Raw genomic sequence first — 15,963 nt, forward strand, 5'->3', positions numbered from 1 at the left:
TGGGTGCTCGGAGTCCTTCCCCTCCTCTGCCGTCCCGCTGCTTTGTTAGTGGATGACTAATTAGTTCCTGCGCTCTCTACGGTTCAGATTGTGCTCTTCTGGGAGCTGCTGCTTTTGCTTCGTAGTGCGATGCATTTAAGAAACACTCAGTACTTTTCCTGGCTTTGCAGCATATCTTTGAATATCAGCAAATTTTATTATATTGACCAAGTAGAAGATTGTCTGTCTGCCGTCCCGCTGCTTTGTTAGTGGATGACTAATTAGTTCCTGCGCTCTCTACGGTTCAGATTGTGCTCTTCTGGGAGCTGCTGCTTTTGCTTCGTAGTGCGATGCATTTAAGAAACACTCAGTACTTTTCCTGGCTTTGCAGCATATCTTTGAATATCAGCAAATTTTATTATATTGACCAAGTAGAAGATTGTCTGTTGACGTGGGCTCAACTGCTGTAAGCAGGCTCAGCACAGCATACCCACAGCAGGGCTGGTAAAGTAGCTGTCTTTTAAATAAAATCCCTTACTGGTCAGCCTCTGTTGGATTAAATAGTTCCTAACATGTAGGCTGAAGTCGTATCACCCGCAGTGGTATTATTGGCATTTTGTAGAATTAAGGAAAACTTAGTGCTACATGATGAAAGAGCACAGACAATGCGCTTGTTTGGGGTTTTGTTACTTCTGTGCTATAGGTTTATTGATATTGGCTCTATTGGACACAAGCAATTACCCTCCCTGTTACCCTTCCTCTCAGGAATTTTACATCAAATATTTCTCAATCATGTACAAGGGTCCGGTAAAAGAGCAGCTGTAAGGAGATTCTGCGTCAGAGAAATGTTCCCGCTTTACAGCCAGCAGGACCGAAGCACAGAGAAGCAATGTATCTGGGATTAGACTGCAGGGAGCTAAATCCCCTTTCTCTTGCCCCATTCACTTGGATGAGAATTTTCAAGTGTGGGTTTGGAAATCAGAGTTACACTCTCATTCCTCCTAAAGTCGCCAGAAGTTAGATACCTAATTCCCTTGAGCCCGTTGAAATTATTGTAAAGCAAACACTACCTTCTCTAATTTATGTAGAAGCGATAAAAGATTATCCAGCACTGACAAGCTGGTTAATGTGGTCTGCAAATTAAATACCTCTAAACTTGTCTAGGTCCCAGTAACCAACATGGGAGGCTAATGACAAGGACCTGAGTAAAGACCCTAACGTCAGCTTGGGAGTCCTAGTAATTGGCTTGGGAAGCTAATGCCAAGGAGCTGGATAAAGATGCAATTAAAGTTGCCACAGAGTGCTGGGGTACACTGCAGTTCCCAGCTGTGATAACTGAAGAGTTGGCTGTGGTTCCAAAACACCAGCATGATAGTAAAGCAAGAATGAAAGGACAAATATTTTGGCCTTTTCATTTTCCAGACATTTATATTCACTATCTGCATGGAGCCTAAATTATCCTGGAAAAATTCCAAGCAATAAGCCTTTTTTTTCCTCTCTTTCTCCAGTGGGTTAATAAAGTACGATTAGGCTTTTCTATTTTGCGTTGCACAAGGGACAACATAATAAACATTTCCACTTATTTATGATCTGTCTCAGCTTGTGGAGAGTTTGACAGTTTTACAAGTCCCTGACTGCTTGCCCCGGTCAGTGCAAACACCCTCCTTTGAAAGCATCGCATTTGAGCCTTCAACATTGAGTAGACAACATGTTCAGACACTTTCTTTACGTAATAGGAGATAACTTAAGAAAAAAAAGTTACTGAAAATCCTGTTGCAAGAATAATGTGGTTCCGAATATCCTCAGGAGATGATGGTTCTAGCGCAGCAAATGCATTTTTCATAGTGTGTATAAACTGAAATACCTTATTAGCAGTCATAGAGAAGTAGTACAAATTTTTATAGCCCCAGGAAGATACACAGAGCAGAAAGATGCAATGGGAAACTTGTAATTTTATCTCCAAATGGCCCTTGAAGAAGCCTCGTCGCTTCCACCACTGCCAGCACAACCAGTAATGTCAGGATCTAAGTCACTATGTAAAGGACCTGCCAGCACCCAGCCAACGGCTCGTGAGCTGTAGGAAAAATGCACTGCAGAGCTTGGCCTGTGGCTGCCAAGCATGCCCGCTGTTTGCTGACGATAGTTTGGGTTTGTTGGTGATGAGAGGAGGTGGCAGCATCTCGTCGTGCTGGAACAGTTGGCCGTGGTGTGCCAAATCAAGCAGGTTTCCAGGCGGGGGCTGTGGGCTTGTCTGTTGCTGTTGTAGGAGGGTTAGTGCCATGTGGAGAGAAAAAAAAAAAGTCTTCCTATATAAAGACAGAGACTGGGAAAAAACAAAATTATTTGGCTTTTTTTTCTGTTTCATTCCAGATTGGTGTAATATGCAGTCAAAGTCAAGTGTCAGTCCTGTCCTCTTTTCTGATCTCCTGTCTGCACTCGCATGCATTGGGGGGGAGAGGCTGTGTGAGTGCCTCCTCGCTGGGCACGATGCAAAAACCTGTTCCCTTTCACAAGCACGGCACCAGCATGCTCCAGAAAAGTGGACAGGTGGGGTCCTGGAGTAACTGCTGTAGAGGTGCTCCAAACAGCAAGAAAACCTCTCAAACTGTTTGCTCACTGGCATGGTTTTGCGTGATTCAGGCTTAAACACAGATCCCTTTAATAAATTAAGACCTGCCGCCAGTGGGCAGTTGCACGTTCCCACACCTCTCCTTGCACGTGCCCAGCACTGCTCTTGCAACTGGTGCTCGTTGGAACGCAGGGTACCCAGCTCAGAAAGCAAAAGCTAAAGCATCCAGACCTGAGCATGCCAAAAAAAAGCGAAGACTTGCCTGCCAGTTTGGCTGGCCAGACCTGCTCGCACAGGCTCAGCGGTGTGGGTGGAAGGAAGGGCAGGAGCGTGCAGGCAGGGAAAGGGATCAGAACGGGACTCCTGCTCTGGCAGCACAGCTGTGCAGCTGAAAAGTCACGCTGCATCCTGAGAATAAAGTTCATTGTACTTATGCTTTCAAATAGAAATTTGTATCCTTCCATTTTATTTAGAGCAAGTGTTTTTAAAAAATGGAAATAAAATCTGACACTCTTCTTTAGTTGAAGTTTGTGGTCATCTTGCTGTAAGGCTGACCGGCCTCTTTCATATACAGCTTCTCAGTGGCTTCAGTTGCTGCCTCTCCCTTCTCATTTGGAAAGTACTTCTTCTTTTGAGGAAAACATATCAGAGAGAATGCCTAAATCTCAGCACAGATGTCTTTTCATAATTGCAAGCATTTCTGTTAACATTGATGTCCATTCTGATAGGGGTTTAATACACGTTGTAGCATCTGGTTTCTAAGTACCTGATGAGTCTGGGTTTGCTCTCCAGTCTGCAAACAGGATAGTGCTCAGATGGGGGAACGCGGTTTTGCAGGTCTTAAGCCCAAGTGGATGAAGGAGAGGAGGTGTCAGCCAAGCTGATGTAGCTCCTGGGGCTCCGGGGAGAAGGGAGCAGTGGAGCACAGAATGGCACCGCAGCGGAGAAAAAGGAGCAGCAGCGTGGAGAGCGAGGTGTGCTGGGGGTGCCCGGGACAGGCAGGCTGCGGCACAGCCGTCGTTTTGAGTGCTGTTTTCAGGGGGACTGGACTGAATCATCTTCAGCAGAGAATGGACCTGTGTCACATGGTACAGCCATAGGATGGCACAGGTCATGTACTTGTGTATTGTTTCTCATAAACATCTGGTAGTAACCTATCACCTATAGCCCATGGGGAAACAGCTGTCTTGGCATGGAAATTTTGCTGGCAGACTCTAATCTAAGGTAGAATATAAAGCTTTGGAGGAAATGATTTTTTTTTTTTCATCTGTTTAATTATGAAATCAGTTCATGAGAAGGGAGGTGGCATGTTTGGGTTGCTCTGCTATTTCTGTTGTGCAGGCGGCTCCCAAAAGATCTGTTAAAAAATTGTCATCCTCTTGTATGACAACTAGCTCACAGGCTAGTATTTGGGGGTGCTGCTCCATACTGGATTTCTGAAGGCTCCCCAAGTTCCATTTTCTATTCAGGACAAGCTAACTTCTCTCCAACAAGCATCTGAGCAGCTATTCTAACATCAGGAAGAACTAAGCAATTGCTATCAACTTGTGTTTATTCGTACATCTATTTTAAAAGTTGGTCTGTAAACCTGGAAGATCCTTTTGTAGTGACTGTGTGACTATAGGAATGGGGAAGCAGGTTCTAACCAGTCAGTGAGGCTGGCTGGGAAGGTGCATCTCATCATTGCATGGCGAGGCCGAGTACACAGGCTGTGAAGCCAAGCTAGGATCAAAAGCTAGCAATGGGTCTTCTGCACAAATGGTTCATCTATACTACTTGTCTTGCCAGAAAAAATAGCGTAAAGGTCCTCTCAATAGCCCCCAAAAGTCTTCAAGAAGATTGTTTCTGCTTTTGCCGAAGGAATCTTAGGTAAGAAACTGAATTTGGCAGCTTTTAAATGCATGCCTTAAAGCACCATGCAAGTTGCCAGAACTGATCATTACTTTAGCTCCTCCATTAGGGCAGGATTTGTAAGGATCTGTTGCACGTTTATAACAGGTCCTGCCCAAGGTGGGTATGTTAGTATAACCATTAATGCTACTCATGATTATTGCTCTTCTTTTACATCTCTGTGACTTTCATTCCCAGAGCTTTAGAGCTCTCTGGGGTCCCTGAAGGAGAGCTCTGTGGGGTGCTTCATCTATATTCTGCCATTACTACCAAACGAGTTTTCACTTGTCCTTCAGGCTGCATATGCCCTAAAAGCAAAGCAGTCTTGCACGTCGGTGCTGATTGCAGCCCTACGGAGAGCAGTTATTTCCTTTTGAGCAATTATTCCTTATTTCCTTTTTATTTCCTTCTCTCATATTGATCACTATCATTGCAATACAGGTTGTTCTGCGAATTTCCTTTCATTAGACTGAAAATCCTAGGCATTCGTTATCCCTTTATGATTCCAATTTCCAGTAGGATTGAGAGGAGGCAGCATAGATCTCCCTGAAATATAGTGGTATCAGTAGGACCCTTTTGGTAGTTATTTTAGCAATAAAATCATCGCAGTAAATCTAATGGCAAATAATTATAAACATGCAGGCCAGGAACGTTTTAGCGCTTCACGTGTTGTCTCCTAACACAGCAGTGGCATTGTGACATGGAACTGTGCAAAGGTATGGTAAAAGGGCTGAAGATTTGCATTAGCAAAGAAAATTCCCCCGGCCCCTGTGTCCTTGACCTGTGGAAGAGGCCATCTCCAAGTGTGAGAATACCATTGTATTTTCAGTCATAGTCATTGAAAATGTCACCACTAGCTGCAAAATATTCTTCAGCCTGTTCTTATTTGCATCACTGTTCACAGCTTCGTTTGCTCTAAAAATAGAGCTGCACTTTTAACATGTTGGGAGCTGGGGAACCTTCAGCTCTTGCACAGTTGCTCTCCTGTCTGAGCTCAGGAAAGCTGTGCACAGGCTCAAGTTGACTAGTTTAAACCAAGGTCTGGAATGAGCACAGCTATAGTTTCTCCACAGCTGAGCTGGTTGAGAGAGTCTACTGCATTTTTCTAAGTGAAAATCACTTTGTTTTTACAAAGACTTTTAGTATTAGACTGGTCATCCTCCTGGCTCTTTTCTACAGATTTTTTTCTTTCCTATTTTGCTCTGTGAGTACAATGCTTGTGTTTTATCAGTCTCCTGTCTTGGTATTCAGTGAATGCTGTGTTATGATAAAGATTGTGATAAATCATGGCATTGAGTGTAGTAATAAACGTAGGCATAGTGTATATAGGCTATTGTGGAAGAAATTAGTTTCTGTTCTGCAGCGTGGGAAAAAAAAAAGGAGTCGTGCATCTGTTTTATGTAGAAATACCCTTATCATCCTGTGGTATCACTTTATTCTCAGATGAAAAAGCCAGAGTTTCGTGCAGAAAAGCCTTTGTTATGGATGGCATTGTCCAAATGACTCAAGTGATAATGGAAATAATTTAAAGTTTAGAAGTAGAATAATAAAATCATGGAAGTTCTGTAAGTTTTTGATGAGTTTCTTCAGTCTGTTGCACTGATGACTTAAAACTGAGAAGTCAGAGCAAAGGAAGCAGTGAATTTGGATAGGTGAAGTGATATGTGAAGTGTCTTGGAATCCTAATCTTTGAGTGCATGTGTAAAGAAAATAGTTTTAAGAAGCAGGTCTGTTCCCCTAGCCTAGCATGCTACATTTTAAGGTGCTTTAAAAACATTTCTCTCTACTGAGCAGGCTTGATTTTAAGGTAGTATTAAAACATTTCTTTCAAAGTAGTTTGCACCTTTTGGTTGGCGTCTGTTGTAACCTGTGCTGGAGTGCACGCGGACACACAAAAAGTGTGGTGTGGGAATCCTCTCCTCTTCAACAGACCCAGTAATTTCTCGTATTTGCAGAGTTTAGAGCCTGCTGACATGTGCTCATGCTAAACATGTTTATGTTTTTGAGGCATCTGGTGAGTGTTCTGTGATTCTGTGAAGTTATATGCTGTTCCTGCTCCTGTGGGAATGCTACAGTATTGGCCATAGGGCTTTATGAATTGTCACAAAATGAGCAGTTAATTCTTGACATCTGCTATGCTGAAGTGACTGCCAAGTTGCGTGGGTAGTTGGCAAGGAAATAAATATTGATAGGCCCTAGCAACAGGTACTCCTGAGAACTCTTGTTCTGGGAACGCTTAGGCTGTGTCCAGTGTTATTAATGTTGTGATAGCATTTTAAGTTTATTTATAGGATTTGTTTGTGTCTTATCACCATGTCTCAGAACTGGAATGCATGAATGGGCTTTGCTGTGCGAGGGCATAGACATGTGTATTGTACACCCTTCTCTGGTGACTCATTTCGACGTATAACAGATGCTGCACTGTCCAGATCTCAGGGGTAGTTGATGTGCACCGATGTATGACATCTCCAGTATGTGCTCATATCTAGACTCTCGTCTGTTCGCTATCTGTCCTGTGTTGGAATGACTACTCCAGAGCTGTGTACATGTAAGTGTGTTGGGTACAAGAATCTCTTTTTAGTAATATGCTAACAAAACATTCATATGCGAGATCCTCTGAGAATCCACCAGATAGAATTAGCTTGCTTAGAGTGTGAAAGAACTAACTCTTGTGAGCGCTGTAATTGAAAAATTTTATGTTCTCATTGCAGAAATTGAAGCCAGAGAAGCCTGCGACTGGCTGAGAGCCGCCGGTTTTCCCCAGTATGCTCAGCTCTTTGAAGGTATGATCCCAAAGATTTGTCAACAGCTGACACTGAATTCAAGTAGAATTGTTTACATAAATAATCTTTCAGAACCTGACACTTTTGATGGAAGCACTTCCAAATTCTCTAATATCTTCATGCAAACCTGTAGAAAAATAGCAACCTGGTGTGTGTTCTCGCAGAAGTGACATCTTAATTGGGTTAGCATGGACTCAGCAGATTCTGTAACGGACCAAATCTTGCCTCATTATTGTTAGACAGGAACGCAGTCAAATGTCTGCTTTTGTGATTTTCAGGTGCTTATAATTTTCTCAGGCTCCTTTCCTTGGAGTGCTGTTTATTTTTTTCCGACTCACTGATTGCAACCAAAACTCATCTAAGGCTCTCCAGCCTGTGGTCTTGAGCAAGATTGTTTTATAGGTGTTTTGAAAAAGAATGTTGAAAAAATAACCTTGCAATCATAAGTTTTTAAAACAGATACTCAGAGGCAGCCAGCCACAGTCAAACAATGCAATTTCAGCGTGTTTTCAGGTTGCTAAAGCTACAAAGAGTGCTTATTACTTGTGGGGGAGATACAGATTTGTTGAGAACTTGTATAATTTCCAGACAACACTTGTGCTTATACCTTAGAACTGTTCTTCTTTAAAATATGTTTATTGTTACAAACATAGAATGTAACAAAAGCCAATCTATTTTTATGAGAGTTGTTTATCAAAGAGCTACAGTTAAATGAACTAACAGTAACCTCTGCCTGCTCTCATCCCCACCTCCCCTGTTCATTGCAAAATTAGAATTTGGAAGCCGAGCAATAGAAGCAAATTTGAAAGCTGTGTACTATGAAACATGATAGCTCGTCGAAATGCTTCCCCTTTGACTGCGGCAGGTTTTATATATAAGCTGTCAGTCTTACTGTTTGCTGGAAATGTACATTGTCATGCTTCTGCAAAATCAACCCTCTGCGTTACCTTGCTGTTTATGCAGTCTCCTGACTTGATGGGGTAAGTTAAGTTTAAAAAGTAAGGCAAGAAAATACTGATGGATCTCACTGGTTGCCTCATCTGCAAGGCTAAATCTCAGAAGCCGGAGCATTGAACTCTCCAGCCGGTGTATCGATGAGCTTCAGGCGCAGCATGATCTGTCAGGCTCACAACTCCTCAAAGAGCATGTGTCACATACTGCATTGTACTTTACCATCAGCAAAAGCTTGTCTAAAATACTCCTAGTTTTATCCTCTACTTGAAGGCAGAATTTGCAGAGAACCTAACCAAAGCAAAAATTTAAATTTGTATTTCTTGGCTGTAGTGCTCAGTCACTGCAAGCTCCTGGAAATGCAGCAAAGGCTTCTCTACCTGTAACCGACGACAGCAAGCAGATATACCTACATTTATTCTCCCGCTTGGTCTGAGGAACTGATCCTCACTTACTTGGAGGACATTTGTGTGAATATATAGCTATAGAAATAGATTTAGATTTATTTCAGCTATGATAAATTTGTTGCAGAATTCAAAGTCTTTGCAATTATAACTCAGTTTTCAGATTAAATGTCTTTGTTTGCAGATATGCAGTTTCCTATTGACGTAAAAACTGTGAGGAGAGATCATGAATTTTTAGATGGAGATGCGATTGAATCACTATTCAGGTAAACATTAATTATGAATCACCTTTAATACCTCCAGGCTCCATAGTTATTTGTCATTCATCTTTTCATACCTTAGTTTTTGTCAAAGACTAACAAATTCACCAATCCTGCAATTGAAGGAAATCCCTGAAGCACATACTTTAGCACCGCTGAAGTTGGTTGTTTTAAGAATTTAAAGGTAAAGTAAGCATGCATCTGCATGTCTTCTTCAGCCAAGGTCTCAGTGATGTTACACTAAGCATCAAATCTGTCTTTTCTGTAATGTGACATGTCTGCAGGCTGAGGAGGAATAACCAGTTCCCTGCAAGCATGCGGTAGCGTGACAGTTTGCTCTATAGAATTGCATGTTACAGAGCGCAGGGATTTCCTCGGACTCATGAGCTTCACCAGAGCTGTTCCACAAGAGAAACAGCTAAAATGATCCTCACAGGAGACAAGTTTTCTGTTTTGTTTTCCTGAATAGTTTTTTGAGTGAGAAGCAAAGGCATTGATTTAAAATTGTTGGTTTGCAACAGGTGTTCACAGCACACGAGTGAAATCGCACGGTCAGTGCAAAGTCAAACCCATTGCTCTTTGGACTTTCCCCATGTAAGAATGCCAGGATAGGGTAGAGGCATTCTTATTACTTACTGCAGTTTTTAAAGCCTTTTCATTATGAGGTTGTTTGGCAGGTGAATTCCAGACTGTCCATGCCACTTGGCTGATCCAAGGGATGCAGTAACGATTTCTAGCTCCTAAGGGACCGGAAAGTTACTCTTCTGGCAAAGTGGTTTGGCCCTTTCCTGTATTGTTAGGTCACCTGAATTCAAATTCTGCTTGTAACAGGAGCACCAACGGGAGCTGTTTGCACAGACATCTCTAATGCACTGCAGATATTAGAGAACTTTGGATATATTTTGTTTCTTGATATGACTTCTATCCCGAGTGTTCCTTGAAGGCTGCCATTGTGCCTCCCTCTTGATGCCACGTATTTGTTTGACAGTTAAGTGAATGACTAGTTTGAGGCCTTATTGATTCCACATGTTTTAATTAAAATGGTAGATAATAAAGTCCTTCTAAGGATACAGGTTAATGTCGTCTTTTTTTTTTAATTTTTTTAAGAAGTCCGCTCAGAGTTTCTTTCATTTTCAAAATCTTAAATCATTTTACAGTTTTTCACAATCATTAAAGCTCATAATATGATTTTAATTTACTGATTAATTATGGTCCTCCTCTCTAATTTTAAGATGGCAACCTGGAACTGTGAACATCACGGGGTTATTAGTTGGCCCTGGTTTTGCCAAAATGTATGGAGAACCTCCAATAGAATGTCAGTCGTTGATGCCAATAATGAGGACACCATGGTAGAAGTTGAGAACTAGTTTGGTGCATGTTTTCTTTTTTGAGAAATAAAATAGTTTAAATTTAAAACTTCTGTATTTTTTCTCATACTCTAGACGGTTGAACACATTGAACAAGTGTGCATCAATGAAAGTGGAAATACAACGTCAGAGGAAACGAGTATGTTTGTAAAATACAGTTAATTTTCTCATTAAAAATGTGTTTAGCTATTATATCAAAAACCTGTTTTGAAAGGTGTATGAAGGATTAGCGATTTCTGAACTTTTCTTACTATTCTCTTCCATCCTGCAAAGCTCTTTCATTTGCATTTTCTGCTGAAAAACATAGTAATGGAGATTGAAATTATGGAATGTTTATTTTGCAACTTTGTAAGGTAGGTTAGGGGTGGGTTTTGAAACAGTTTTTAAAAATAATTTGACACACATTACTGTCCAAGAGTTGCACCAAGGTCCCACCTCAGCATGTCTTTTATTGCTTTCCTAAGGGGTTTCACGTCTTATTTAAAGTCTGGAAGTGAAACTTCACTCTTATTGACTGAACGAAGAATAAGAAATTGAAATGAACAGTCCAAATAGCGTCAGCCAATGCCGAATGTCCAGCCAGTAGAAGCTGGATAGGTTTTAGTTGTGCTGGCTTTGTCATCTCCTGCAAAAACTGTAGATAAAACAGAGTTATAACCCCATCTTGGCTGGTTAACACCAGGATTGTAAAGTCTCTTAAGTACCATGGATTAACTGCAGGACTAACAAGAAAATAATGTTATCTTTTGGGAAAATGTCTTAGTTTTTTGGAAAGTTCCACTCTGCTGTCAGGGAAGAATGGGGCAAGAGAGGGTCCACAGAGAAGAGACAGGTCATTCCCGTCGCTCTAACAGTCTGCTGGCCGGGTGCAAATGGAGCACCTGGGGCAAATGGGTGGCGAGGCTGAGGTCTCCAAGAGGCTGCGCCAGATTTTGATGCTCCACAGTCCTGCAGCCAAATGCTTCTTTACCTGAAAATGGAAGTTTTGGTCACAGAAATGTGAAAGTGTATTTGATTTGTTTGGCTTTAGGAAAGGCCATGTAAACCCACTACAATTATCCTTCAAAACCTTTGGGTTTGCTGCAAAACAGAATTTTTAATCCTCAGATCAAATATGTCATATTTTCCTGTGGTAAACTTACCAGATTTGTCAGCATCTTTTTTTTCTAAAAGAACAGAGCTCATAGCAGACCTGCAGTAACTGAATGGTTGTATTTCCATATGTTGGTCTTGGGGGTTTTGGAGGCAGGCAGAAAATTTAAGTCTCCTCTTCTGTTACGTTTTTTTGTAATTTAAAGTTTGCCAAACCTTGCCCTTGAACTGTACTTTTTTTTTTTTCCTTCTAAGAGTGATGACTCTGAAGATGATGAACCTTGTGCAATAAGTAACAAATGGGCTTATGAGCGGTGCAGTCAAAGATGGTCTCGTATTGAGAGCATAGAAGGTTTCCCAGGAGAGGAAGGTGCTAGTGCATCAGTCCCAGGCAGTCCAATACTGAAGAGCATCAGCAGCGAGGATACTATCTTTCTGGATCATGGCGAGAAACATGATGTGTCCTCGATTCATAGTACTAGCAGTGGTGACAGTGACACTGTTAGCTTTCCAAAACCTTTTGAAGATGTGGAAACCAGCACAAGTTCCTCAAGATGTTCCTCAATTAAGGTGACTTCACTGGACTCTACTTTTAGTTGTTCTCCCCCCAGTGAATTTTTAAATACCACCAGTGAGGAGAAGCTTTTGGATAAGTCACCATATAAAAAGAGGAAGAGCCTTCTAAAGAAAATGGAGAAGTTGCACTTAAGGAGCTGCAACTTAAGGAGTGGTCAGTCAAAGGCCAAACCCATAATAAGTGAACCTGTTCTTCTGGAAGGACTTAATGAAGAAAAGATGAAGATGCTGAACTGTGTAGATATTTCCAGCCTCTCTGGCATCCGAACAAAGAACAATTCTTCCTTTTCTCCCCAGGGTTGCAATAGCAGCAATCAGTCTGAAAATAGCAGCACAGTGGGTAGTACAAGTCCTCTTATAAAACCACAAAGCCACTGTGAGGATGGAGGAGTGTGTGCAGAGCACTTGGATTCTAGCAAGCACTTGCTGTGGAATGATCTATCTCAGCAAAATCTAAAAAATGACACGACGTTACGAATGAACCAGATGTTTCAAATACCACAAGGCCATAAACCTGGCACTTTCCCCAAAGCACTTACAAACAGTTCCCTGTCTCCAGTAGACAACTCTTCCATCAACTGGAGAACTGGAAGTTTTCATGGGTGCAGAAGAAACCGGAGTAGAAGCAGTTCCAAGGACTCCAAAGCCCCCAGGAGTCCCCTTTCATGCACAAATAACAGGCTAAGTATATATGACAACATGCCAAATATTGAACTCGGTAATTTGGAGGCAGCAGAAGTTGGCGATGATGATGTTTTTTCAGAACTTAACAATGTTATAGAAGATGTCAATGGTCTCAAAAAGTTGGTCGATCAGTGGACAGAGAAGTTCTCAGATGATGGGGATTCAGACTTTGCCAGTGACTTGACCTCTTTGAATCCATCCTCACCTAAAGAAATCTGTCTTGAAACAGAGGGCTCAGAAGACAAGACAGCAGACCTCCCAACCACTGGGAGAGAGAGCAGCTGTGAACTGGGCAAGGAGATCAATTCTGCAGACCTGACATACCTGACAGACCCTAAGAAGACCAACAGGTCAGCCATCTTGGGTTTCCCTAGTAGACTTCCCCTTGGGAACCATTCCCCATTGATTCTCTCCATTCAAAATGTAATTGCTTTTCCAGAACAAAGTATTCTTAAGGAAGTCTGTTCTGGGTAGCAAGGTCTGCACCACTGGTGCCAGGTACTGCTGGTCTGCAGGCACATCTGTGCCTGCCCGACCTCTGTTGAAAGCAGGGCTGTCATCATTATCTGCATGAGCACCTAATCAGACGTTTGGAATCACTTTATGGCTTGCTCGCCGCATTTCTTACTGAAATGTTTTGTATTGCCAGAGTACCTCCTGGGTGAGAAGTACTTTGTCTAAATGCAGCTAAGAAGCTTGGGAGCTGCAGGTCCTTTAGAGTCTTAGGTGCTTCACAGATGCAGGCAGAAAACTAACAGGGACAATGGGAAGAGTCCTAAGCTTAAACAATATTTATCCCATAGGCACGGGAAGCAACACTGGTCTGTGGAAGAGAGCGTGAACTTGGAAAGCCTTTCCATCCAGACTGATAGCCAGTCAGCTGCCCAGCTGGCCCGGACCCAAAAGCTGGCTTTGTTGAAACTCACTGCTCTAATGGACAGATACTCCCCTTCCAGTAAGCAGGGCTGGAACTGGTAAGCTGTCTAATGTTAAAGCAACCTGTGTTGGAAAGAGAGGATTTAGTCTAAGCAGGTGAATTTCCTTGTCTGTCTAGATTACACACGTGCAGGATGGGGAGTTTCACCCGGTTAAATCGCTGGCAGTTTTGTGGTTATTTCAATTGCTCCAGGATTTCCTCTGCTATGGACTGCACTTTTGCTCCTCGCTGGTGGTCACATTGTTACTGATTTTAAAGCGCATTCTAGTTTCTCTCTGAATTAGCCCATTTGCAAGGCTTTGTCAGAGGTCCTTCACAGAGATTGCAGAACCTGAGGGTTAGAGCTGGTGGGGCTGAGAATCCATCTCTTCAGCCTCAAGTCCCAGTTTGATCTATACCAATGACAAAGTCAGTCACTCTTAGAACTATCAGTTAATATCTTGTGATAGGGATCTGGTACTTGAATATAGAAAGAAGTGAAAAAAACCTGCAGTGTCCTAAAGGGACGGAACATATTTCACATGAGGATGCTTTATTAAAGCTAATTTCAGTTTTGAAATGAGGAAGTCATTCCTATAATTGCCCTTAAGGATTTTCTCACTATCTTATGATGCTATGTGTACCGGTATGTGGCAGAATTTAGGGTTGTGGCAAGTATAACTAAATCCTTTCCCATGCCTGTAACCAAAGCAGCAGGTGGAATTGTGCTGGAGAGCTAATAAGTTGCATGCACTGTTTTTTTTTTTTTTTTCAGGACTATACCAAAGTTCATTAAAAAAATAAAAGCCTCTGACTACAAGGACAAAAATGTGTTTGGGGTTCCTTTGCTTCTGAATGTTCAGCGAACAAGCCACCCGCTGCCTAATGGCATACTGCAAGCACTGGACTATTTAAGAAGCCACTTTCTTGACCAGGTATGAATTGTGGCAGCTCTGTTCCGTAAGTGGATCTGCTCCAGGGAACCAGTCTCTGCTTCCAGTTTTTGTGAGGGACTTCCTTGCCTCCTAAGGCAGAAGGGTGTAGGTCTGAGCAGGTGCTGTTTCCTTCTGGGAAGACCTTTAGTCCTGTATTGTATTTTTGTGCCATAGAATCATAGAATGGTTTGGGTTGGAAGGGACCTTAAAGATCATGGAGTCCCACCCCCCTGCCCTGGGCAAGGATACCTCCCCCCAGCCCAGGTTGCTCCAAGCCGCATCCAACCTGGCCTTGAACACGTCCAGGGATGGGGCAGCCACAGCTTCTCGGGGCAACTTGGGCCAGTGCCTCTCCACCCTCATAGGTGCCTTGCCTCACTGAAAAGGTCTGTGGTGAGTTATCCTGGTGCAGGCAGTCAATCTGTCTTCTGGTGAGGCATCATGTCTCTGCTCCCCAAGGGAGTAAATCTACCAAACAATGCTGTTACTCCCTCTGTTCCGTGGTTGCTGGTAGTGCCAGAGCTAATGTAATAATTAATCTTATTTCAGTTGAAATGTACTACTAAGCAGAGATAAAACATATTAGAGCAGTGCCTGTAACTACTTTTTCTGGCTCTTAAATCCATATTTATCCACTAAGTGGAGATGTGCGCACGGCAGTGACAGTGTGTGTTGCATCTGCTATTTCTATAGCATAGGTGCAGAAATGGGAGACCCCGTGACATGAGACATATCAGTTAGAGAAAGGGGTTTCTTTTTTCTATGCTTTGCAATTGCATAGGTGTGTAATGTTACATCAAACTACACAAATGTGTGCATCCTGTGAAGTTACAATGCAGTTTGGTGGCACATACTGCATGTGAGCAGTCAGTTTCTTACGAAGGCAGTGTGTTTGCTTTTGAGGTGGTGGTGGGATCTTTTCAGTTAATATAAATAAACTGATGAATGTAAACACTGTCTCTGGCACACAGTGAAACTTTCAGCAGAAGCTTTGTTGATGCCGAGTTCATGGGAAACTTCCAAATCTAGGTTTTCTCTGAAACTGGATTGACATTCATATTGAAAATAAAATCAAAAATATCCCTCAGAATGGCAATTGCCCTTTGCCAACCTGTAGACGTACTAGATGGATCAGTTAAACCTGACCCTTGTGGGTCTCACAGTCTGAGTTTGTCTGCAGCATGGGCATCAATGTACATTTGCTTTTGGATGAGCACACCAGAAACTTGCAGTTCACAGTTCTAATGCGTGAACACATCCTGCTCAAGCAAACTGACAGATGTCAATACTAATGAATTTAAAAGTCAAAAAGAGTATTTTTCTATTAAATCACAGAATCTTCAGAGTTGGAAGGGGCCTCTAGAGATCATCTAGTCCAACTCCCCTGCTAAAGCAGGATTGCCTGGAGCACATCACTCAGGACTGCATCCAGGCGGGTTTTGAAAATCTCCAGAGAAGGGGACTCCACCCCCTCCCTGGGCAGCCTGTGCCAGTGCTCTGTCACCCCAACTGTAAAGAAGTTTTTCCGTATATGTGAATGGAACTTCCTATGTTCCA

The 15,963-nt window shown here is 42.4% G+C and overlaps 1 protein-coding gene across 1 annotated transcript in view; it reads left to right on the forward strand.

Annotated features, from left to right (window-relative positions):
- The window catches only part of LOC104291624 (rho GTPase-activating protein 7-like), a 68,597-nt gene that overhangs the window by 42,447 nt on the left and 10,187 nt on the right, over positions 1–15,963 (forward strand). Inside the window, 7 exon segments of the mRNA XM_009890881.1 lie at positions 7,115–7,221; positions 8,761–8,842; positions 10,279–10,342; positions 11,551–12,905; positions 13,225–13,249; positions 13,390–13,529; positions 14,247–14,406. Coding sequence (XP_009889183.1) covers positions 7,115–7,221; positions 8,761–8,842; positions 10,279–10,342; positions 11,551–12,905; positions 13,225–13,249; positions 13,390–13,529; positions 14,247–14,406 — 1,933 coding nt within the window.

This window comes from Charadrius vociferus, unplaced genomic scaffold, assembly GCF_000708025.1.
Source record: "Charadrius vociferus isolate BGI_N301 unplaced genomic scaffold, ASM70802v2 scaffold108, whole genome shotgun sequence".
In the NCBI taxonomy this organism is placed as follows: domain Eukaryota; kingdom Metazoa; phylum Chordata; class Aves; order Charadriiformes; family Charadriidae; genus Charadrius; species Charadrius vociferus.